At 38.3% G+C, this 26,229-nt stretch overlaps 1 protein-coding gene across 1 annotated transcript in view; it reads left to right on the top strand.

Annotated features, from left to right (window-relative positions):
• The window catches only part of MSH2 (mutS homolog 2), a 49,646-nt gene extending 23,894 nt beyond the window's left edge, over positions 1–25,752 (top strand). Inside the window, exons 8-16 of the mRNA XM_071739838.1 lie at positions 6,551–6,660; positions 11,382–11,505; positions 12,356–12,506; positions 15,172–15,269; positions 17,620–17,865; positions 19,320–19,524; positions 19,892–20,139; positions 23,841–24,013; positions 25,352–25,752. Of these exons, the coding sequence (XP_071595939.1) occupies positions 6,551–6,660; positions 11,382–11,505; positions 12,356–12,506; positions 15,172–15,269; positions 17,620–17,865; positions 19,320–19,524; positions 19,892–20,139; positions 23,841–24,013; positions 25,352–25,522 (1,526 nt within the window). The 3' untranslated portion in view covers positions 25,523–25,752. The remainder of the gene's footprint in view (positions 1–6,550; positions 6,661–11,381; positions 11,506–12,355; positions 12,507–15,171; positions 15,270–17,619; positions 17,866–19,319; positions 19,525–19,891; positions 20,140–23,840; positions 24,014–25,351) is intronic.
• Positions 25,753–26,229: the final 477 nt, after the last annotated feature.

Genomic DNA, 26,229 nt, shown 5'->3' with positions numbered 1-26,229 from the left:
TTTAAGAGCTGTGCAATGCTTTATCTGCCTGTGCCATGTCCCTTTGCCTTTTTCAGAATCTTGTTATCTTAGTCTTAGCATGGAGCTCTTGATTTTCCATCTTAAACTGAGATATTAGTTGGAAATGCTCACTTCCTGTCTTTCCTTCTTTTTCTATTTGTTTTAATTTGGATCAACATAGTTTCTGTGCCATAATTGGTGTAGGAAAACAATTTTTAGAAGCTTTGAGGAGCAAGCTGTGTAAGGCAAACTGCTAAGCTCACCATATGGAAAATTAATAGACTGCAGAAGGTTCTTGTTGTTTTACTCATGCATCATTTGGCCTTTGTAGGGCATTTATCAGCTATATATCTAAGGTAATTTACAATGAATGAAATGTATTATTTTTATTTGTACTCCTGTGCCCTTGCTTGAAGTACAGCAATGGTCTGGTAATTTTGAATCTGTGTGTGACAAATTCCAACTGGATCTGATAATTTTCCTGTTTCAGTCTGTACAGAATCTTTTTGCTCATCAAGAGGTTGGAGATCAAAATAAGTTTTTTAACAATTCTGAGTATTCTGAGTATGAAGCTTGAGAGCTTCATTTTCTCATGAATGGGTATGGGGAGATAAAGCAATTCACTATGAAGTGATCAGCAGTGATTGCCTTTCAGTATGAAGCATTTCTTTGTTGAGATGCTTGTTTTCATGGATAATGAAAACTGAGGAGAGGGTAGTGAGTGAAGATGACTTTTTTATTCTTTTCACATAAAAGCCTTCATAAGACTGGAAAGGACACTGAGTCATCAAGTCATTTTGCTATTGCTGGCAAAAGAGACCAGTTGTTCATTACTCAAATTGCTGAGGCATAAAATCTAAGTACTTAAAAAATGTCTGTCTTCAAGAAGCTGCTCAAGCATTTGCCTGCTCATCTTGGACCGACACTTTTAATTTTAACCCTGTAATTATGCAGAATACAGGAATTGCATGCTGGCTTCCAGGTAAATTTTTACCATATTGTATAGAGTGGCTTGGCTATCCCCTGTCTCCTTTTGGAAACCTCTTATTGCATTTTCCAACACTGTTCTTTCCTTGACTGTTGCACTCGTGTGTTAGAGCTATGCTGTAATTGAACTTGGCTGTTTGCCATCTGTTGTCACTTGCAGCTGATTATTCCCCTCCTCATAATGGAAATCAGTTTATGTATCAATAAATGCATCATCTTACTGTTAAACTTTACTTAATTTCTATTAGCCCACTTTTCAAGGTCAGTTATGTTCCTGATCTATTTCCTTCCGGTTTAATCTGCTCATAGCTTCTACATTGCATAATTATTGAACTTTATAAGTGTCCTTCTTTTGCATATTCATACCATTAATTCACATATCTTAAAAAGATAGATGCTTTTATGAGTCTTGGAGGAGCTGTATTGCTTGATGTCCTTCCAGCTCATTCATCCTTTGCAAGTCTGTGATGTCCTTTTTATCTGCTTTCTGATCATTGTATTGTCAGTACTGCAACTTAGCATCCCATGTGACACCATCTTGAAAGTTTTAGAAGACCTCAGCTTAAGTCTACAGATTTTCCTTAGTCTTAGGCAGTTATCTCAGATGTTGCATGTATGATTCACCTCCACTAAACCTGTACTATATTTTATCCTGGTTTGTGTTACGGTCATTGTTCTTTCCTCATCGTTTTTTCTAAGACCTTTTGTACCATAAAAATGACTGGTTTAAGTATATTTAGTCATCGAGATTTGTCTGTTTTCCTCTGATACCATAATGTCAGTTTTTATATTTCTTTTTACTGCCAAACTAATTTCCAGAATGCATGGAAACGACTGCCTCAGGGGTGGAAGCATAGCCCCACCATTTGCCACAGACTGCTCCACGCTGCAGTGGAGAAGGGTGAAGCTCCAGACCATCTGCAGTACATTGAGGTTCAACAAAGCCACGTGCTGGGTCCTGCACTTTGGCCACAACAACCCCATGCAGTGCTACAGGCTGGGGACAGAATGGCTGGAGAGCAGCCAGACAGAGAGGGACCTGGGAGTCTGGATTGACAGGAAGCTGAACATGAGCCAACAGTGTGCCCAGGTAGCCAAGAAGGCCAATGGCATCCTGGCCTGTATCAGGAACAGCGTGGCCAGCAGGTCCAAGGAAATGATTCTGCCCCTGTACTCAGCCCTGGTGAGGCCACACCTCGAGTCCTGTGTCCAGTTCTGGGCCCCTCAGTTCAGGAAGGATATCGAGGTCCTGCAGCAGGTCCAAAGGAGGGCAACCAGGCTGGTGAAGGGACTCGAGCACAGATCCTATGAGGAGAGGCTGAGGGAGCTGGGGGTGTTCAGCCTGGAGAGGAGGAGGCTCAGAGGAGACCTCATCACTCTCTACAACTCCCTGAAAGGAGGTTGTAGCCAGGTGGGGGTTGGTCTCTTTTCCCAGGCAACTCTCAGCAAGACAAGAGGGCACGGTCTCAAGTTGTGCCGGGGGAGGTTTAGGTTGGACATTAGAAAGAATTTCTTTACTGAGAGGGTGATCAGACATTGGAATGGGCTGCCCCGGGAAGTGGTGGATTCTCTGTCCCTGGAGATATTTAAAAAGAGACTGGATGTGGCACTCAGTGCCATGGTCTGGTAACTGCAGCGGTAGTGGATCAAGGGTTGGACTTGATGATCTCTGAGGTCCCTTCCAACCCAGCCAATTCTATGATTCTATGATTCTATTGTTGTATGGGGTAATACTGCTGAAGAAGTCTTTGAAAAAGGCAGGAAGGTAATCTGCATACTACAAAAAGCTGGTTTTTCTCTAAAGAGAAACAAGGTCAAGGGACCTGCCAGAGAGATCCATTTCCTGGGAGTTATATGGCAAGATGGGCACCTGCACACTCCTATGGATGTGGTCAGCAAAATTGCAACCATGTCATCACCCACTAATAAGAAAGAGATACAGACCTTCTTGGGCACAGTGGGATTTTGGAGGATGCATATTCCTGGATACACTCAGGTTGTAAAACCCCTTTATGAAGTCATCCAAGAGAAAAATGGTTTTACATGGGGCCCTGAACGACAACAGGCCTTTGAGCAGATAAAATGAGAGATGGTCCATGCAGTGGCCCTGGGACCTATCTGAACAGGACAGGAGATCAAAAACATGCTCTGCACTGCAGCCAGTGATAATGGTTCCATCTGGAGCCTCTGGCAAAAAACACCCGATGGGATTTGAGGTCAACCCCTAGGGATTTGAAGTTGGCAGTATGAAGGTTCAGAGGCCAATGACACTCCAACTGAAAGAAATATTGGCTGCTTATGAAGGAGTTCAAGCTGCTTCAGAAGTGATTGATACGGAGGCAATGCTCCTCCTGGTGGTGCATCTGCCAGTTCTGAACTGGATGTTTAAGGGGAGGATCTGTTCTACACACCATGCCTCTGAAGCCATCTGGAGTAAGTGGATTGCCTTGATAACAGCGAGGTTGAACAGGGAGCCCTGATCATCCAGGCATTGTAGATGTGATTATGAACTGGTCAGAAAGTAAAGATTTTGGAATGCCACCAGATGAGAGGGTGAACCGTGCTGAGGAAGCCCTTTCATATAATGAACTTTCAGATAATGAGAAGAAATTTGCTCTCTTCACCAATGGATCCTGCCATTTTGTAGGAAGACAGTGGAGGTAGAAAGCTGCAGTTTGGAGGCCTACACAACACATCACTCAAGCAGCTGTGCAGGATGAATCCAGGCAGTTTGCAGAAGTAAAAGCCGTCCAGCTGGCCCTGGACATTACTCAGAGGAAAAAGTGGCCAGTGCTCTACACTGGCTCATGGATGGCAGCAAATGCCCTGTGGGGGTGGCTGAAGGGATGGAAATGCCCTGTGCTGCCAGTTGTCCCTATTTGGGCTGCCACTCTATGTCAAGATATCACTGCCTGGTTAAGGGACACTAAAGGTAAGGGTACAGCACATGGACACCACGTACCTAAGAGTGGGGCCAGTGAAGAACAATGGCAAAACCATCAGGTTGACTGGGCAGCTAAAGTGTTTCAAACAGATTTAGGCTGGGAGCACAGAGGTGAACTGTTCTTAGCTCGCTGGGCCCATGACACTTCAGATCCCCAAGGGCGAGATGCAACGTACCAATGGGCCCCTGACCCAGGGGTGGATTTAACTTTAGACATTATTACACAGGTTATTGATGACTGTGATGCATGTGCAGCAATCAAACAACCTAAATGGTTAAAACCCTTGTGGCACAGGGGACGTTGGTGTAAACACAAGTCTGGTGTGGCCTGGCAGACTGATCACATCACACTCCCTCAGACTCGCCAGGGTAAGTGCTCTGTGCTCACAATGGTTGAAGCAAGCACTGGGTGGTTGGAAATGTTCCTGTGCCTCATGGCACTGCCCGTAGTACTGTTCTGGGGCTTGAAAGGCAAGTGCTGTGGCAGCATGGTAGCCCAGAGAGGATGGAGTCAGATATAGGGACTCATTTCAAAAATCACCTCATGGACAATTGGTCTAAAGAGCATGGATTAGAGTGGAAACACCATATTCCCTATCATACACCAGCATCTGGAAAAATGGAACGCTACAATGGCTTGCTGAAAACCACCCTGAAAGCAATGGGATAGACATTTGGCAAAAGCCACCTGGCTAGTTAACACCAGGGGATCTATCAATTGAGCCGGTCCTGCTCAATCAGACCCTTTACATACAGTGGATGGGGATAAAGTCCCTGTTGTGAATGGAAAGAACCTGTTGGGAAAAACTGTTTGGATATCTCCTGCTTTGGGCAAAGATAAACCCATCTGTGGGGTTGTTACTGCTCAAGGTCCAGGACAAACTTGGTGGATTATGCAGGAAGATGGGGAAGTCCATTGTGTACCACAGAGGAACTTAACTCTAGTTGAGAGTATTTAGTTTCACCTTGTACAGATTTAATTTTTATATAATAGTAATTAGTTGTATTAAGTAGTTTTTTCCCCAGGATTATGCAGTGGCATCCAAGAGTCTCAGGAAGAGTTTGCAGCACATGAGGGCATGAACCCCGAGAGACCCTGTGCCTTTTGTCTTTCTTTGAGAAACTGCCATGATGAGGATCTGCAGCCTGGACTGAACAAAAATCTTGTTTAAAGATAGGGCATCACCGGGTGAATGAGTATGGAGAGAAAGGGAATGGAAGGGGTGGAATGTCACTGTTTGAACAGGAGGAAGTAAAGAAAGAAGGCTTTTGAGCTCTGAGAGGGCTGGAATGCAAAGGGAGGGATTTATTCCCTCTCATTTCCTGCCCATACTCTATGAAGATGGGCAAAGTCAGCAGCTTCTCACTCTTCTTTCCACTTGCTGCTGGCTGGGCTGCTGACCCTTAAAACCAGATCACCATGTGCTTGTTGGAGCCCATATCTATGGGGTTGTGTTATATATATATTTCTATTATTTGTTACTTTATCCCTTATGTTGTTACCTTTCCCTTGTGTTAGTAAATCTGTACCCAGTTGTTTTCAGATTCCAACTTAGTCTGCAGTCTTTATTCCCCTTTTATCTTCCCTTTTTTTGGAGGGGAGGGCGGGGAATAGAGAGGAATTCTGTCTTCAGGTTTGTGGTCTGCCCTAACTGCTAAGCTATGACATCCATAGTACTAGAGTCTTTTTGAGGCATTTTGTGTAAATCATGTAGTCAATAACTCAAATAATTCTGCAATTAAATTGTAATTTGAATTCACTGCAAAGATGTAAACATTCATTTACTGACAGAGCATTTTCACAGCTGACTGCTGGTTAGATGCTTATTTGCAGGCCTGAAGAAAATACTTCTTTTACAAAACTGTCATTACCTGTGCAAGCTGTATTAACTGCAAACTGCATTTTGCTTTCAAAATGTGCAGCAGTCTAAGGATTTCCAGCCAGCATGTGTGCTGTGCAATTGTAGTTCGTGCTGCAGACTGCTAGCAAAATACATTGGAAGAAACATTTCATTTTGATGATTTCATGTATAGTGGTAAGATCAGTAACTATAAAGATCTGGTTAGAGTAGGTGGTCTTTTCTTTTTTAGGGAAAAGAAAACCAAAACACATACACCTCAATTTCTATTTACATCCATATAGTAACGTACCAAATATTCCCAGGTTTTTTGTTTGGTTTTTGTTTTTTTTTTTAATTAAGAGAAATTAAAAGCTCTGAGCATGCATGATAAGACGACTTCTTTATATCTGGAAAATTGCTGTTGAATACTTCTTTTACCAAAGCCATTTCAGTGTTTTATGTAGAAGAATAGATAATGTTCAGACAGCATATTTACTTTCAAACTGTTGTTTTTCTGTACTTCTATGCATAATGGAAGGGACTTAATACAACCATATATGAGCTAAGATGACAGAATAGGTACAAACTTAATCAGAATAGAAATCAGGTAACTCCAGTCTTAGAAAAAGGTAATGCGTGTGTCAGTGAAATAGTAAGAACTAATATTAATAAAAATTAATCAACTGTATAGTTGTGTTGTTTATCTTGGATAAATGAATTCTGGTAAAGTTTTGGCATTTTGTGACTGATAATTTTTTTTTTTTTTTTCTCTTAACAGGACCTCACCAGATGTTGTTGTTGGCAGTGTTTATAACACCTCTTAATGATATTTACTCTGACTTCTCAAAGTTTCTGGAAATGATAGAAACAACACTGGACATGGATAAGGTACGGGTTGGTGTGTGGGAGGGAGTTTTCTTACCAGTTTAAGTTTCTTATTGAATCTTGCAGTCTGCTTTACTCTTAATTTAATTGATCATCTGTAATAAGTAATGATGGTTTATGAAGACTGTTATTAGTATAGCCATAGAATATCAAGAGGATATTCACCCTCTGCCTGGAGGAAAAAATGCTTTTGGTACATGGATGCTGTGGACCTGAAACTATACAGCTTTTACATATTTGTCTGCTTCTTTGAAGTTCATTAGACAGGGTTATATTTGGTGGAATTAAGTCTTCATAACAGTTTGCCCCTCTGAAAAATTACTGACCTAGGTGTAAAGACAGACATTACATTCCACTATAACGACATTTCTGACTAGAAAGGAAGCTACTGTAATTATCATAGCCTTGCATCTACATTTCATAACAAATATTCCTGATGATAGGACTATGCTTGCAAAGCATTTTTTTCAGATTAAAAGAACATTGGAAGGAATATTCCTTTTCCTTAAATTTGTATTGAAAAGGAGAAGGGATGATTATAAACGACTGATTTATTGTTTAGTGTAAAACACTTAGGATACAAGCAAAAACTCTGTTGTTTAACTGGGTGAGACAATGCCAAGGTTTTTGGTGAGTTTTGTACATAATTTTTCCTACTTCATTGGTTAGGGAATTGTTGAGATGCATTTTGAAATGTACGTGCTTGGTTAGAAATGTGTTTATTGTTCCCTTTTCAATAAGATGTTTCAGTCACTTTGGGAAACCTGGGAGGCTGACTGCAGAAATACAAGATCCACCTAACCATGTTCCAGGCATGGTAGTAAGAGAGGAAGGTGTTGAACTTCTGAAAACTGCCGTGGCTTTAAGATTTTGAACATGCATATTTTTCTTGAAAGGCAGAAAGACTCCTATATATATATTAATCAACTGTGTTTTACTGTTTAAGGAGAGACTGTTTGATTGACATGTTGCTGTAAATTGTGATATATGCTATGGAAGAAATTTATATCTTTAAACTAGTTACAGAACATCTGTTCATTTAGTTTGTATGCCTTGGAACTGTGGTTTATTTAAAACTAACAGCTCCTCTAAGCCTTCACCCTTCATAGTCCAGCTCTTCGAGTCTCTTTTTGGCTTCTGCTTTACAAATGTTTTGTTGTCCATCTAAATAGAGTAACAAGTCAGTTATTTTTAATCAAGTCCTAGAGAATCCAGTATGTCAGACTTGTGGGTTTTTTTCCCCCTGCTGTTTATTGCATTGATTTAAACTTTGAACATTCTTTTCAGAGTAGCCCTGAGCAAAAACTTGCATCCAAAAAATGCAGTATGCTTAGTAGAACAAAAGGGAATGTGTAGCTGCTTCTTAGCCATATTGCATTAAGGGATTTGATTTCATTATAACCCTTTGCATGACTCTTTTCAGTTAAAGGTTACATTGAGAGTGAAGATGGTAGCAAGATTGTTCAGACCAATCTGTTGTATGTCTGTTGCATTCCTTAATCTTCGAAGCAAATTTAACATTTTAATTTAATTTAATTAGATTTAAATTCATTTCAGCAATTGTTATATTAGTGGAATGTCAAAAGGATGCTGAGCATTTTAATTTTTCTTTTGTGGAGATGAGAGGGGAGTCAGTGGAGTTCACTAGTATTTCCTTCCATTTTTCTGTTGAGGGATAGCCTTACTTGACCATAACTGGCGACAGATTTATTAGGTACAAAGCACCAAGAACTTCAAATGCCACAACTCTGTTTATGCTTGTCCTGCCAGATTGTGGGCAGTGAGGGCTGTGGAAATGAAAAGCAAAAGTTTGCTTTAAATGACTTGCCTAATCGTAACTGAGATACTGCTGTAGGAGGAGCACATCCTGAGAAGAACATTGGAGGGTAATACAGTTGTGAGTGCCTGATGCTTTTATGTATTTAGTAGCACTAGTTTTTTGTATTTTTAGTAAACCATAATAATTTTAATTCCTTAGCAGTTTAGCTGAACTCTTTAAAGGATTTTTGTTCACTTGATCACACTTGGCTTTCACTTGGAGAGTGCATTCAAGTGAAGCAGTTCTGTTTGTCAGTTGCTAAGGGTTACTGCACAAGAGCTGAATGAGGAAGGAACTTCCCCATAGAAACTGGGGAGAGTAATGCAATATACTAGAAGCTGTCGTCAAACCTGGAGCTTACACATTTTTAAATTTAGATTTTTAGGCTGGGATAATGGCTGCTATATGTCCTAAAGAGCAGTATCTACACCTGGAAAAGCCACCAGGCGTTTATGCTCGTGCTGGGGAGCATACAAACTGGTTCTTGGGCTTCTGCAGTTTCTAACTCAGACTATTAATGTAAATTGAAGGTGAAGTAATTTTACTTTAATGCTTCTGTTATGAAACTTCACAGCAATTTAGGATTTACTTCTTGCACAGTGGCAGCTTTTAGGTTCGTTTGTCACTACACATCTATTGAAGCTGTAATGAAGTTAGCAATAAGCACATGAAACTAACTCCATGACTCCTGGACTGAGCAGAGGGTGGGGCAGTAAAATAATGTTTTATAGATTATAAGGTGTAGATTTTGATGTATAATTTTCAGAGTGCAAGACATGTATGGAGCTTTGCTTGCAGGGAAATGAAAGCATGTCTGCAGTGACGAGGCCCCAAAGGGTGGAAACAGGGCATAGTTTTGGTTCTGGACAGCATCTCTGAGATTGCAGTCCAGATGAAGGCTGGAACCAACAGCCCATCTGGGTTCCCTGCTGGGGCTGCCAGAGCACTGTGGCTCCTTGGCCTTACCTTCCTTATCTTGAGTTTATGGAATTTCTTCAGTTTATTGCAGGCTTTAAATAATTCTTGGAAGCTGTGAAACAAAATTTCTTTTCACTTGACTGTCAACATTGGTTGTCTCATGAAGTCATTTGTGACAAAGGCTGGCATGGTGGCATTTGCATCCCAGCCTTTCCAGTTTCTGTTCAGATACAGAAACTGTATTTTGCCCTACAAAATCAGGAATGGTCTTTCCTGCCGTATGCTCTGTTGTGGATGTTCGTTACTGTTCTTTTTGCAGAATTAAGGGAATGGAAGGAGCCAGGCTTTATACAGGGTATGAATTTGTTCATACCTTTTTCTTAATGCATGCAAGTGTCAAGGTGGTCTTTTAAAATCTTGTAATCCATTATTTTATGGTGTCCACATCTCTGGTTAAGCAACTGGAGACCTTTGCCACTGCAGTGTTTGCGTTCAGCAGCACTACTGGAACCAAAATGTCAGGCTGAGTGAAATGCCTTGCAGTGCTGATAATTACAATTACAAAGAGAACAGATAGAAACACTTCAGTTTTCCATGATCCAGCTTCTGTGGAAGATCAAATTATCTGTTTGGAGAAGATCATTCTCAGAGTAAAGTAGCAATCCTTTGGATATACGTTATGGTAACGCAGTTTCTTCATATGATAGACTTGTCCCCCCATTCCAAATTAAAAATTTGTAAGCCCTGTTGCTTTCATCTCCAGATTTTTGTAATTTTGAGATCTTTGTTCCAAGTTGCTGCAAAAGCTTGGAGTCTGCAGTCTAACACTTTTAAAATTATTCTGATGCATTGCATATTTCAAGTGGTTCTTGTGCTTAGTACAACAAGATGTATGCAGTGGTTCTTGCAGTTATTGTTCCTGTTGCTCCATGCTTTCTGGAGTGGTACTCTCATTGTCTGGAAAGGAGTAAAAGAAGCATACACCTCCCTTTCTCTTGCTAGCATATACTGTGAGTAAATGTGAAATTGTATGTAGACCACACTCTTAGTGTGTTTTGCAAAGTATTTGGAGCTGCTTTGTGTTAAACATTGCAGGTAATTCATAGCTAAAGGAAGCTTCACAAAAGTGGTTTCTTCCTTTAATTGGATGAAATATGTTACTAATATAAAATCCGGTGCTTAGTTTCCATTTTGGACAACAAAGCAAATATTCTGGTGATTATAGAAGTTTCTATATCATAGATCAGATTTGTTTTATTTAGCAGTTAAAGTTGTGCTTGCAAATTAAACTTGAGTCTTGTAAGGTCATCAGAAACACCTGTCAGTGCACAGGTGGGGAAGAGAGAAAAAGATGAAATGCAATTTACTTCATTTGTGCCTCTGAAAATGTAGCTTGGAAGGAAAGAAGTATGCTTTTCAACTCAAAATAGCTGGGTTGAAATTGGGTGGGATTTTTTATGAGTCTGTGTAGTCTTCTCTAACTTCTTACTCGTAGTTTTAAGCAGGAATTACTGTTTCAGAAACATCTATTTCCAAGGACTTATTTTGAAATGTCCCATTCTTGTACATTCTGTCTTGATCAGTTTTATAAATAAGGGCTTGAATACAGGTTATGTATTTTATGTACGTAAAATTTAAGTGGCCCTTACTTCCTTTGTTTTCCTGCCTACTTCTTAGTTATTTGTATGCAAAGAAGTGTGCAGACAACTCCATTTCGAAATAAAGGAGTCAGTTATATTGTTATATTTTGTTTGTATAAAATACATTATTTGAGAAAACAAATATTTGAGATGTATTTGGTTTGTAGTTGAATCAGATAACAATATTACAAACAGCATTGTATTACAAAATTATATATATAAGTATATATATATGTAAATAAATTGAGTAAATGGTGAAGTAAATTCATGTCACTGTGTATGATCTATGTAGGGAGATGTATTTTTTTGTCCATGTTCATATGAATTTTTTCTTGTATTTTCCCTAGGTGGAGAATCATGAATTTCTTGTAAAGGCTTCTTTTGATCCTAATTTGACAGAATTAAGAGAGAAGATGAACGAACTGGAAGAAAAAATGCAGTCCTTTTTAAAGAATGCAGCCAAAGAACTAGGTAGGGTATTAAACTACCTTGGATTGCTCCCTTGCTTGTTAAATGTTTTGAGATCAAGTGTTGCAAACTGGTATAGAGGAGTTAAGGAATTTTCTATTGTTTTTTACTAGTTTGGGGTGTCTTCAGTTGTCACAGTACAGTCTATTGAATGCTGAGTGATTTTTGGGTTGTAACTTTTTTTTTTTTTTTTAAGGCTGGAATTACAGTAATTTCAGAAATTACCATGTATGTTGGAACATCTTGCAGAATTAATTTTGTAGAACTGTAACTCATCTGACTCTTGGCTAAGCCTTTTAATGTCTTTTAGGACATATGTTGAAACTTTTCTCTTTTTTTTAATTCCCATGTGCATAATCCTGAGTGTCCACTGAGGACACAGTAATTGTGTTTTGAAGTTCTTTGCAAATGTAATCTGTAAACAAATAAGACACTTAAAGAATTAATTACTCTGTGTAAAAAAGGATCTGTGTAAAAAACTTGTGCTGTGCTCACATCATTAATGCAGAATATCCTTGCAGTGTGCTATGAGCATTTATCACATTGCTGGATAATCTTTAGCAGTACAATATCGTGAACCTGATTGGAATATGCAATTTGAGAGCATATGAAAGTAAGACCAGAGAATGAATTAGTAAACTTATATTAGGTCTGGGTATTTTTCATACCTGTGCAGAACCAAAGTAAGTTTACTGAGTAGTTTATCTAAAAGGCTACATCATACAAACTGGGGATTAGTGAGCAGAAATATCACAGATTGCAGGATTTTTATAACAAAGTTGTTCTTGGTTTTTTGTATTTGTTTGTGGTTTTTTCGTTTTTCCTTTTTTCTTTTTCCTTTTTAATCTGAAAGGTTTGGAAGCTGGCAAGAGTATCAAACTGGAAACAAGTTCACAGTTTGGACATCACTTTCGAATAACTTGCAAGGAGGAAAAAGTTCTCCGTAACAATCCAAAATATACAATAATTGATACACAGAAGAATGGTGTAAAATTTACTAACAGGTATGAGATCATCTTTGTAGTTTTTCAAGCCTGTTGTGAAAGAAAAAACTGTTCCTTTCTGCATTATTATGCCAATAAACTGGTTTCCCTGCATCCTGAATGGCTGAATTTTCGCCTTTTTAATTGGCTTACAGATTGGTGTTGAACAAGACTGGCATCAAGGAGAAGCAGTCATACAGTTTCTGTTAAAAGCTACATTCTCCACTAATTTTTCCAACTGTTAGGTATTTTTGGTCCTTTGAGTTAAGCTAGTTTCTCTGGTTTACCTGCTCCCTGTAGCATAACTGCAATGGAAGTCAGTGTTTATACAAACACTTTCATAAGCTGCAATAAGAGCTATTTTATATTTATCACCAAATATGACATAGAACAGTTTTGTTGGTTATTACCTTTTCCTTATTCCAAACAACAGTGTAATTTCTGTTGCTCCTATGTATTGGACTTCCTTCTGTGGCTGTATAGATGAAGCAATTTAAAGATTTCAATATTCAGGCTAATTGCATTGATGCTGTTTCAGTGTTTCCCTTTCTGGACAAAAGTTGTGTCGTAGGTCAGCCATGCTGATTTTTTAGCTCTCCTAGAGCAAGGACTATATCAGTCACCACGCACTTCTCTGTCTGTAATTCATTATTTTTACACAGAGCAAACAAAGTAAAAAGTTCCATATGCAGAATCAGGTAATAACTTAGGTTGGAGGGAACGTCTCTTGAGGTTAACACCTCACTTAAAGCAGAGACACCTTGGAAATCAGATCCTCACTCAAAGTTAAATGAAGGAGCTCAAGACCTAGCCTGGATGCCCATCCTCCAACCATCCTTCACAGCCTGGTGGGGCACAAGTTCCAGGGCTGAACCACTCTGTGAAAATCTCCTTAGGCAGATCTAATGAAAATTTTCCTAGGAGAAGCTTGGATTTTTAGTATCCCTTTCCTTTGCTGTGCATCTCTTGAGAAGAGTCTGGCTTATCTCAACCTGGACAGGCATCTCTCAGCCTGTTCTTGTATGCCATCTGCTCCAGGTGCAAATCTGTGGTGCCCATCTGCTCCAGGTTGATCTTACACTGGGAAGACAAAACCAGAGACAGCACTGCAGATGTGGTCTCCTCAGTGCTCAGGAGAGCGCAGGAATAATTTCCTTGGACATGCAGGTTATGCTCTTGCTTGTGCAGCCAGTATGCGCTTTACCTTTCTGCCCCTGGGGCACACAACTGGTTCATGTTCAGCTGCTTATCTGCTGGATTCCCCAACTTTTTTTTATGAACAGTCTATACTGTTGCATGGAGTTATTTCATCCCAGGTGCAGGATTTGCACTTGTCTGTATAGAAATTCTTGTCAACCTCTTTGTGTAGATATATCTATGATTGCAGGTATCCCAGTGAACAGCAACTCTGTTCTCCAGTGTACTGGCAGCTCCCTTTAATGAGTTCACAATGTTAATTTAATGTTCACAACCTTGCTCAGAGTGCATTCAGTACCCTCATTCAGGTTGTTAGAGGCGTAGAGAGCATCAGCTGTGGTATCAAACCTAAGGAATGCTGCTAATAATTAGCCACTAATTGGACTCAGTCCCCTCACTGTTAATGGCAGGTCCAGGAGAGTCTTGATGTCTCCTGCATGTGTTATATATGGAAGGGTAAAAATAGCAGAGATTAATAACGTTGCACTGTCTGTTTCAGACAAATCATGTTGCTAGCACTTTATGTGTAACAGTTCCTGCTTAGTTTCCAAGAGGTGAGTTTATTCAGAAAGCTCTTGATTGATAGACGTGTATGAGGAGCACTGGCTGCTGGCAAGGTTGGTTTCAAAACAGTGTTATTATTAATGGTGATTGTTTCTGTTAATCACTCACTTTAATAAGTAATAAATCCTTTGCTTAGAAGAGGGGGGCAAACCTATTAGTTCAGACCAACCAATATGTTGGTGTATTTTGCACTGGTTTACTTAAATAAACAAAGTGTAAGCCTTAATTGCATTTTGTTTTAACATTTATGCAGAGCATACTTTTTCAAAACATCCCTGAAATTTAAAACTTTATTGGTTCTAAATTTATGTTATGAATCTAAACATGATGATAAAGTTAGGGTTTTCTGTAATTGAGAAGATGGTACTTAGAAACTCTGCTATGTCATCTGTTACTTTCCCTTAGGGAAGAAGCCCATGGATCACTAGAAAAACAGACTTCTCTGTGCTTAGTTAAGTTATAGTTGCTTTGGTAGATGCTACAGAAAGCACAAGGCTGACTTCTGCTTTAAGTGTGGGTGCATTACTTGGGTGTGTTTCATATTGAGACCTGCAGACTCTGTTCCATGTTTAGAGTTGAGCTTGGGAAGCATAAACACTTTTTCAAGCTCTTGATTTCAACCTACCTTATTCAGGAGGCTAGAACCTGTTCTTAGTGACAGTAGTTCACTGAGGTTTTTATTGAATGAAAGAAGTCAATTCCTTCAGCCTTGATAAGCCTGCTGTGGGACTCTGGGCTAATTACAGTTTCTTAGCAGCAGTTCTCCTCTGCCAGTTTTGTAATGTGCCACATCTTGTTGTAGAATGGCCAGAAATTTAGCCTTAAGAACAAATCCTTAATTTGTAGCATGTCTATACAAAACAACTACTGTAAGATTTTTTAAGACTGAGGAAAGAACATCACAGCTTCTGTGTTTTTTTCACAGCAAACTGAGCTCTATCAATGATGAATATACAAAGAGCAGAGAAGAGTATGAGGAGGCTCAGGATGCAATTGTTAAGGAAATCATTAATATTGCTTCAGGTGAGTATGTCAGTCTTGGTATGTATCACATTCTGGAATTCTGGGAGGACTTGCAGTTATTTGTGGGTCCTTCTATAGAGAAGAATTGTAATGTTCCCCAAGGAATTAGCGTGGAAAATAAGTCTGGCTTTTAGACAGTGGTTGAAAGTTTAAAATATGTTACCTTTTGTAGTCAGACCCTTTTCTGACATGGCTACAAATATGCAGTGGTGGGATATGTGCAAATACTAATTCCATAAAAGGGACAAAAATATTCCCATAAAAGCCATATGCCCATGTCCTCCACCTGCCTCCCTGACTGTGAGCATCCACACCAAAACAGCAGACAAGGTAAAGGACAACAGAGAACTGAGGTAATGGAACCTCAGGTCTGTGAAGGATGATGAAGAAAGAATGTTGGTATGCAATGTAAGATCAAGTTAGTCATTGCTTGTATGGTACAATAAAGAAATTACTGTTTTCCTAATCAATTTTCATATATTTTACTCCAAGAGGGCCTTCTTACAGCACATTCTTTACTACCTCTCACCAAAGGGAGAAGAGATATGGAAGAGTTTGGGCTCTCTAAATATTCTCTAAATATTGTCTCTCCCAAAGGCACTAGTTCAGCAGAACAAATCTTAGTTCTTTGAAAAAGAGAAGTGGAAAGTGAAAATTCTAATTCATATTAAGCTCAGGGTAAATGTATTAAAGAGAAAAAGGCACTTTTTGATCTGATGTATTTAATGTATTCGAGTGTGTATTAAGCTGTTGTGGAAGTCTTCATAAGCTTTGACCTGCTGTCATGATAAGGAATTTGCCAGTATATTGGAACATCAACAGCTTATTAGATTTTTTTTTTTTTTAGTGTCCTGGTAATTTTCAGGTGGTGTTTTTTGTGTTAAGCATATTAAAATCAAGTATTTATGTGGAAAGCAAATTACTATATAGCAAGATTAGCTTCACTATGTCATCTGTAAATGCCTAGAATGTTTTATAGTCTATTGCTACTGCTTACAGCTTCTGTAGTGTGCAGTCATGGACTTAAAAGTATATATGTGTATTCAAAAAGCATTTTACTTCCCCAAGTGGTGGGAATTTGATGAAGAAGAGTGGATTCTGTGTGTAATTCTTGAATGAAAGTTACTTAAAGTCCTCTTAATGATCTCTACCTACCTGTTTACAGGTAGGACACTTTCTGCAGATCACTGCTCACCTATTCTGATACAGGCATCCCATTTGCAGGTTTTTAGTGCCTCACCTCTGCAGACTCATTTCTGTCCTTCATCCCTTTCACTGAAAAAAACCCGAATATCAAAACATAAAAACTGGTACTGAGGATTCTGGGGTACCTGGTCTGGTTGCCTGTTTTCCCAGACACTGTATCTTACAGATCTTTCCATACTCTCATTCACACAAACAGAAATGGTTGCTGTGTCTGAATTGTCAGTGCTGTTTCTCTATTGTCTTTACTTGTGTGAACAGCAAAATACAGTGTATTGCATTGGTGAGGCCGCACCTGGAGTATTGTGTCCAGTTCTGGGCCCCTCAGTTCAAGAAGGACAGGGAAGTGCTTGAAAGAGTCCAGCGCAGAGCTACTAAGATGATTAAGGGAGTGGAACATCTCCCTTATGAGGAAAGGCTGAGGGAGCTGGGTCTCTTTAGTTTGGAGAAAAGGAGACTGAGAGGTGACCTCATCAGTGTTTTCAAATATGTAAGGGGTGAGTGTCAGGGAGATGGAGTTAGGCTTTTCTCAGTGGTGACCAGTGATAGGACAAGGGGTAATGGGTGTAAATTGGAGCATAGGAGGTTCAAGTTGAATATCAGAAAGAATTTTTTTACTGTAAGGGTGACGGAGCCCTGGAACAGGCTGCCCAGGGGGGTTGTGGAGTCTCCTTCACTGGAGACATTCAAAACCCGCCTGGACACGTTCCTAGGCGATGTACTCTAGGGGGCCCTGCTCTGGCAGGGGGGGTTGGACTAGATGATCTTTCGAGGTCCCTTCCAACCTCTAGGATTCTATGATTCTATGATTCTATGATTCTATGACTACTGAGGAAGAAAATTTCCCAGATTTCCAGCTGCCTTGCCTTTGTGAACATTTGCCTTCCCATAATTAAATCAGCTGTTTCTCATTGTCCAATGTTAGGGTAAAGCAATCAACATGGCCTCACTTGTTCCTAATCTGGAGAAGTCTCCATTGGAAACTTTAGGATTACATCTTAGACTCACAGAAGGTGACTGTTCTCTTGAACAAAATCGATTTTTAATGAGAGTAATTAATTTAATTAGTTCAGTGTAAGCCTTAAGTTATCTTTTCAGCAAGAACAAAAACCTACTGTTCTGAATTTGTATCCCCAATCCAAACCAGGTTACGCGGAACCGATCCAGACGATGAATGACGTGATAGCTCAATTAGATGCAATTGTCAGCTTTGCTCATGTGTCAAATGGAGCACCAGTGCCCTATGTGCGTCCTCTCATTCTGGAAAAAGGACAAGGAAGGATTTTGCTGAAAGGTGCCAGACATCCTTGCATCGAAGTGCAAGATGAGGTGGCCTTCATCCCCAATGACATTACATTTGAGAAGGGCAAGCAGATGTTCCACATTGTTACTGGTAATGTTTCTGTTCTCTTTTATAATTTGTCATGTATGTTTTAAATGCCTTGAGTATTTCTGGTAATCATTTCTTTTAAAAAAACACCCAACAATAAATAAACAAACCAACAGACTGTCAACAAAGGGTAATCAGCCTATCAAGTTAATCATGTTTCTCTCTGGGGATAAGATAAGCTCTGGAAAAGAAGGGAGGTTATTTGTAAGATATTGTTATTTATTATGTTAAAAAAGAAAGTAACTACAATGTTGTGAGATGCTTCTTCTGATTGTGGATATTTTACATGCTTATGCACATACAGACATACTTGTTGTCTTCTAAACTAATAGTCCTGGAATTAGATCTTCTGATTTTAGATACACGGCACTGTTTGAGGTGTTCACTTTAGAAATAGTTCTTTGGGAAGTAGAGGGAGACTGCTGGAACAGCAGGAAGTAAGAAATTTGGCCTTCCTTAATACATGTATTTTTTGCCTTAGTGAATGTAACTCCACAAGACAGGCAACCCCAGGAGCTGAGGACCTAAACTTGCTTAAATGATTTAGAAAATTCTACTAGGCATCAACTGTGGCTAAATAGAAATCTTTTGTAGGCAAGATTTTAAGCAATCTCTCTGTTTACAATTTTTTTTGTTTGTTTAGTGTTAAACTCAATTTTAAAAGCAAAATGTTTTATGACTACCCTTTATTCCATGTTCTTTGGTGTAATTAAGATAATTTTACAACACTGGAAAGTATTTCTAGTGTTTATACATTAAATTAAATTTTGATTTCAATCCAGATATGCTTGGCATACATTGTGAGTGGCAAAGATCTGAAATTAGAGAAGGAATAATGAGCACTTACAACATAATCAAGGAGAAAAACAAAAACTCTGAATCAGTGCTTGGAAACATGCTTGTTTTTCTGCTTAGCAAAAGCATAAAATTGGTTTTAATTATAAGTTTTCTTGAAAATACTTTTTATTTCATTTGTAGTGTAGATAAAATTAACTTCTTACTATCTGTTTTTGCTGACTCAGAACCCCTTTAGATTTTCATTTAAATGCACTTGTACCCAGTGTGTAATTAACCTAATTAATTTTTACAGGCAAACTGTAATTGTTGTTTGAGGTGAAAATGAATTATTTTCATTTTTAAGCAGCAACACTGATGACTTTTCTAGATGACTGCTTATACTTCTGGAAAGTCCCAAACTTAGGAACCCCCTAACACTCTCCAGTCGCCTTTCTTTTGAAAAAACAGCAGTCAGTAAGACATGTGAGCAAGCCTTAGTAGTTGTGGAACTATTTGTTGCACCTGTTAGACAAGTTAGGCAAGTCTCCCACTCTTTCCTGGCAAGAGAGTAGTAAGTTTAAGCATTCTTTGTTTTGGTTTAGAACCTGTTCTCCTTTAAAAGAACTGTTGACTTGTAAAAGATGATGGGTTTTAATTAATTTTCAAAATTTCTTCTTTAGGCCCCAACATGGGGGGAAAATCAACATACATCCGACAGACAGGTGTGATTGTCCTTATGGCCCAAATTGGCTGTTTTGTACCTTGTGATTCTGCAGAAATAACTATTGTGGATTGTATCTTGGCCCGAGTGGGAGCTGGAGACAGTCAGCTGAAAGGTGTGTCTACTTTTATGGCTGAAATGATAGAAACTGCATCAATACTTCGGTAAGTCCTCCTTGGTTTTGTTCATTGGGATGAGAGGTGCTCTAAGATGCATTTAGGATTTCCATTCATGTAGGGTCTCAGTGCAGGGTCTCAAGTCCTTTCTAGAGCAGGCTCACAATTTTGTGAAGCTTCCCTGTATTCAAGTGATCCTGTAGAGCTGCTACAAAGAGACCAAAGTCTAAATGGGACAAACTAATTCAAAATTATCTGTGTGATGCTGTTTGTGCACCTTGTTCATATGTTGTTACCTAAATAGGAAACGTCTTTTGCCTCTTTTATGCTGTACTTTTATAACATAGTGTGTGGCACTCCAATATCCAGAGTTCATGCTGTTCTTTAATATTATAACATGCTCTTCTCCTTTCAGGGCAGCATCTGAAAACTCCTTAATAATCATTGATGAGCTGGGAAGAGGAACTTCGACATACGACGGCTTTGGCTTAGCATGGGCTATTTCAGAATATATTGCTAGCAAAATCTGTGCTTTCTGTATGTTTGCTACACATTTTCATGAACTAACAGCTCTTGCTGACCAAGTTCCAACAGTAAATAACCTACACGTTACTGCTCTGACCAGTGATGACACACTGACGATGCTTTATCGTGTCAAGGAAGGTAAGACTGTGTAAGTGGGGGTGAACAGAGTAAACTTGATGTTGCACTGAAAGAGGAAGGAATGGAAATTAATGGAAAAGACAGATATTTTATATGTCAAATTTCAGTCTTAGGGTCTAGAGCAGACAAGTTGTTCTCTGTCCGTAGAGAGTGATATAACAGAAGCTCGCTCTGCATGTGAGCACAGTTGGTGATGGTGATGATGATTCTATAAGAGTTCTGGGTTATTTCTGACACTCAAGTCAATGCTTTTGAGGCCTTTCTCTAATGGCATCCTAGTAAAACAAAATGTAGCCTTTTGTTTTGTTAGTGTGAGATAAGTGAGATGTATTTAATTAAAATCCTTTGTTGGGTCCAGTTATTGCTTTAGGTATTACATTAGACTATTTTTAATTGAGCATACATTTCATTTTTTACTGCTTCTCTGTGTCCCCAGTTATTTGTTCTTGCTCCCTTCAGCTTATTTTAAGCTAGAAAAAGATCTGTGTAACTGTGGCTTGTAAAGTGTGGTCATTCATGGCTTTCTAATTGTAAACTACAGTGATTTTTGTTGCTTCTGCTAGAGCATTTCAGTCAGATTGCCTATTTCTGGACTTTGATAATTCTGGATTATGAACTTAAAATGCGAGCAGTATTTTCACTTAAAGTTCCTTAATTTTTGTAGTCTGAATTCCAAGTGAAGGAATGGCTTAGATGATGCTCAGATGGATAGAATGTGGATACTGTAGAACACTAGCTATATTGAATCAGATCAACAATTTATTGTGTGCAGTGGTTTTGTCTTAAAGAAGGAATAACTATTTGAGAAGTTAGGCTATTATCTTTACTAAGAGAATTACCAAGTATCATCCTTATTAAGGCCAGTGAGCTATTCCATGTCTCGCATCTCAAGTCCTGGTGACTGATGTTTATATCTTTTTAGTTTAGGATTTAGTCTTACACATGCAGTTGCTGAATTTCATTCCTAATTTTAAAAACTTCTGTCACTTTGACACAATACCAAGTACTTGCTTTCACTTGCCTAATTCCTCCAAACAGCTCTGCCTTTCATGCTTAGTGCATATTCTGAATGTGTTGTCTTGGAACTCTCTCTGGTATTTCCTGATTTCTTCAGCTAGGTTAAGACATCTGAGTTCATCCCTTCTGACATGCAGTGTTCTGAAATAAATGTCATATACTGTCCAATTATGAAATTCTACTGTTATGCTTTAAAAGATATTTTAATAATAGGCTATCACCATGCCATTAAGTATCTTTAGATAACTGGTAAATTTATTTTTATTATATCCAAATCTGAGCCTCACTCAAATGGTACCATGCTAGTTTTATTCTTATATGCTACTAATTGTCTATTTTTTACGCATTTCTTCTGGTTTTAAATCCATGACATGACTTCATCTGTTGCTCTTTGATTTACTTGTATAATCTCTTCTAATTCTGTATTTTCCTATAGCTACAGCTTTGTTATTAGCTTCCAGCTACTTTACTATCAAGCCAGAAGACTGCTCTAATAAGGGGAGCCAAAGGATGACCAGAAGTACTGCTCTTCTCTGGCTTTACTCAGAATCTACTTAGAGGTGGTCAGAAAAATCTCAGGCTACCATGGTCTTGTTTCTCTTTAACTCTGTGTCCTTTTCTTTTGAGACCTTTATTTCTTAGAAATGGCTTCTCTTCTCCTCTTTTGGTGCACTTTTTCTAGGCAATGTCCAGGCTTTGCTTCTGAGTATTAATCCAATGTGCTGTGGCCCTGGTAACCACCCTGTTCAAGTGGAGAAGCAATTTCTATGGTTCTTCTGTAGACTGCCATTTCCCATCTTCTCCAGCACATGTTAAGCTCCTTTCACCAAGTGACTCAGAGCCCTCTGAGTGTTTTGCTCAAATCAGTGCTTAAAATATGACTTAGGGTGTATGGGAACTGAAAAGAAGTATAGACATAAATTGCTGCAAGCATCCATTGAAACTGTTGAGTATTTTCTATGTAGTGAGAGCTGACAATGTACAGTATCTTCAAACAAGGCATTGCCAAACAAGGCAAACTTTCACATCACCAGTATCTTCAAACAAGGCATCTTTAGGTGCCTTAGTGGGAAGTAAGGTACACTCAATATAAGCCTTCTAACTTCTAATGTCTAAATACTTTGGAATCACAATTTTTAAAATAAAACGGGGTTCTCCCCCGTAATTCTCTGTTCAGTCCCTCCCCTCTCCTTTTTTTCTAACCCATATTAACTCTCAACAGTCTGGGTCCTTGTGAAAACTCCAGGAGCCTGGTTTCAAATTTTTCTTCAACCCGATTTGTCATTTTAGTCATACACAACCTTTCTTTGTCATGCAGTATCTTTTTCATTTGATCCATTTTCTTTGAAGTGCTATTGAGCACAGAGTACAATAGCTTGTATGTATCTACTTAAACCTCTGTCAGATGAGATAAAACATAATGAAATCTTCATCTTAAAGTGCTCTCAAATTGGATGCCTTTCATGTAGGTTTTTGCGTTTAGTGTTTTGCTCTTTCCTTTTTGGCTGAGTTATGTTGTTCAGGTAAGGATTTAAGTATAGGCTACAGATACAGCTGTGTTTTGAAACAAATAACAGGTTTTACATCACCTGAACTATATAACTAAGCATTAGTAAATGTGTAATCCTTTGCTGAGGATTCTCTCAACAGAGGCCTCAATTAGCTTTGTATCTGGAGATTGTGTGCTTTTAATATAAAGTCAAGAAAACTAATTTCCACTTAAAAATCTTAGTTTCCTTTAAGAAACCCGAGAGATTACAAGGTAAATAAAACTGAAAAAAAATCTAAATGCTGAGTTTTCATTTACCTTTTTTTCAGTACCCAGTAGTTAATAGATGATGAGTTATCACTTTGTATGTATAACTCATAACATGTATAACTCAACTCATACATTGATAACTCCTTTCTGGAGACCAGAAATAAAAGGATGCAGTAATATTTGAGGGTGGCCATTCAGGTTTATGATCATAAATGAATGGAGCTGGCAGATTGTAACAGAGGGTTTTTGATGCTGAAGTGAAAATTATGTCATCTGACTATGCATAATTGACATATTTTGAGCAATTGTGAGAACTTTTTCTTTGTTTACCATTTATTATACACAATATATTAATTGAAGTAAGTGTAAGGTTAAAGTTGAAAGGTTTTTATATGATTAAAGAGTTTCCCTGGAGACTAGGGAGTTGTGGTGCTGATGTAAAGGAGGAGGAGGATTGAGAATGCAACATTCTAAATATATTTATATATATATATATATCCACATATATATATATACACACACATGTATTCTTGTAAATACAGAAAAATGTGTGATGTATGCAAAAGATATAAATGGTGCAAATTGCCATCTTCTACAGACTATGCTGAAGTACTTTAAAAACTGTTGAATTTCATTCAAGTACTAGAGGGAATTTTTTTCTGCCTGAACAGTTTTAACTTCCTTTCTGAAGCATTTTTGGAGCTGTGCAATTACTGCTCTAAGAGAGCCTAATTAAGTAAAAGCATATTCTTTAGTTCATGTTATCATGTATAGCCCAAAAGGTAAGTCAGAAAATGTTGGGAGAACCAAATGTTGTCACACACTTAATTCTCCAGAACAGCTGTTACAAGCTTGTTCATATAATCCCTACATAGCTGTGTTACCTCTTGAGAATTCTTTCCTGGTTGTTTTTCTCTGCATCCAGGTGTCTGTGATCAGAGTTTTGGAATTCATGTAGCAGAGTTGGCGGCTTTCCCAAAACACGTTATAGAAAGTGCAAGAGAGAAAGCACTGGAGCTGGAGGAGTTTCAAAACATTGGCAAGTCCACTGAATCTGAAGGAGAACCACCAGCCAAGAAATTCTACAGAGAAAGAGAGGTTTGCTGTCAGAAATGCTTTTTTTTTTTAAGTTTGTGAAACTGGAATCACACAAGAAAAGTAGTTTTAGGATTCAGATTCCACCTAAGCTCGAGGATAATTAACTATAATCTAATTTTTCCATTAAAAAATGTTCTGGCTATGAAGTCCACTAGGAGTTGAAGAGATATTCAAGGATAGTGGATTTTGGTTTAGATTAATTTCAAGTTAACATAAGCAAGAATATATCTAAAAACCTGGTAATGAGGATGAAACTATTTTTTTCTTCAAGAATAATGATCAGCTGTTAGTATGATTGGCATTGTATTGGTCATAAAAGGGACCTTGTCTCTAGCTGTTCTGTAGGGTTTTCTTCATGCCATTGAACCTAGCCTACAAAACTCTGTTTTTGTGTTCATGGCTTTTGGCTACTTAGTTTATATGCAGTATTTCTTCCAACTTAAGCTGTAACTTTTGTATTAGTTGTTGTTTAGATTATTCTTGGATCTGCAGATGGGTTGCACATAGTTTTGCACCCCCTTGTTTGAGGGCACATTAGTGCTGATTTCTTGAACCTGACCATGAACAGGTTCAGATCTGTTCAGATCAGAGAAAAGCCAAGTACACAGCTTTCTCCTTTGTGCTCTTCCATGTCTTGTCAGTACTAAGATATCTTATATATTGAATGGTGTGACAGTTTGGACCTGGAATGTCGGATTTACAGCTGTCATAAATTTCTTCCTGGTTCACACATGAAAATTTTTGCTTGTTTCTCTCTACTTAATTGTCTCTACTGAAGAAATCCTGAATACTGTTCATTGAGATATTTGTTCTTGCTATTCAATTCAGGTTGTTTAGAAGTTTCACTTTGCCTGTTTGTGTAGAAGCATATGCATAAAGCTTAATTTTCATCTGTTCACCATGGTGATGGCCACTCTCCAGTTGCTTAGTTACAATTTGTTCCTTCCTTTGCATATTGAAACACTGGTTTTGATTTTCAGTTCCTCTGAAAAGTAGTGTTTGGGTAATATTGCCACTCTGCTGCTTTTGTTGCTAACAATCCTCAGGTTATGTGGTTGGGTACTGGAATTAAATATGAAACACATAGAAACTCTCAATGTTAAATATTGTATTTCTAGTGATTAGTTTATGCTTTTTGCTGTTGGACTGAAAGAGGAAAGAACTGATACCAGTGTAACTGGAGTGAGAACGTGGTAGCAAGTGCAAAAGTAATGGAGTTTTTTCCCTTCAAAAAGTTTCTGGTGCTAAATAATACTTTGTATCTTTGAATAATTTGAAGACATTCTGCTTGCAATCTAAATATTCTTTCTGTTTCTTTTCTTTCTCCTAATATTTTAGGAAGGTGAAAAGATAATTCAAGATTTTCTTTGCCAAGTGAAAGTATTACCCCTAGCAGATATGTCAGAAGAAGACATCAAAATCAAGCTAAAAGAGCTGAGAAACACTGTGTTGGAAAAGAACAACAGCTTTGTGAATGAAATCATTTCCCGAACGAAAGTTACATCATGAAAGGTGTGAAAGCAGGATACAGCTCCTGAGGTGTTTTTGCATTGCAAGAACTATCATTTTTTTTGTCTTGTAGTTTTTATACTTTGTTAATTATACTGATTTATGTAGGGTTTTTTTTTTCTTGGACTGTAATTATTTTGTAAACAATTCTGAGCACATTTTGTGCCAGGTTGATTTAGTTGTGATTATTGAGTTATTTTGGAAGTTTCCAATAAAATGCGTTTTCAGTAGTGAAAGACTGACTGACTTTGCAAACAAAATGCATCATGTTTTACCAGGAGAGTGTGCTGGAAAGTGTAACAACTCAGATGGCATACAGCTGCCACAGCCTCAAAAGCTCATACACAAAACCTTTGTCCAGTACCATGATTCTTCTGTTTTGTATGATGCAATTAAATTAATTAATTCAGTAAAATTTTGGTGATGCTATATTAGAAAATATACTAGGAAAAAGCATCTAATCTAAATGATTTGTTGCGGAAGTTTTGCATGTATGGGTTTGAGGGTGACTTTGGTTTTGGTGTTTTGGTTTTTTTTCTGTGTGGTTGGTAATGCTTGAGTCAAATGTACTACAGGTCTACTCTTCATGCCTGAGTGGTCATATCTCATGTGTTCTTTGGTGGTTTTGTAATGTAAGCAGAGGCTGGGGTGAAGTTACAGTTTAACTGGAACTTTCAAGTTCGTCGTAATTTGTGAGGTCCATTTAC

Source organism: Heliangelus exortis, chromosome 3, assembly GCF_036169615.1.
Source record: "Heliangelus exortis chromosome 3, bHelExo1.hap1, whole genome shotgun sequence".
Lineage (NCBI taxonomy): Eukaryota > Metazoa > Chordata > Aves > Apodiformes > Trochilidae > Heliangelus > Heliangelus exortis.
The sequence above is the reverse complement of the archived record's forward strand: the minus strand, read 5'-3'. Positions and strand labels throughout refer to the sequence as shown.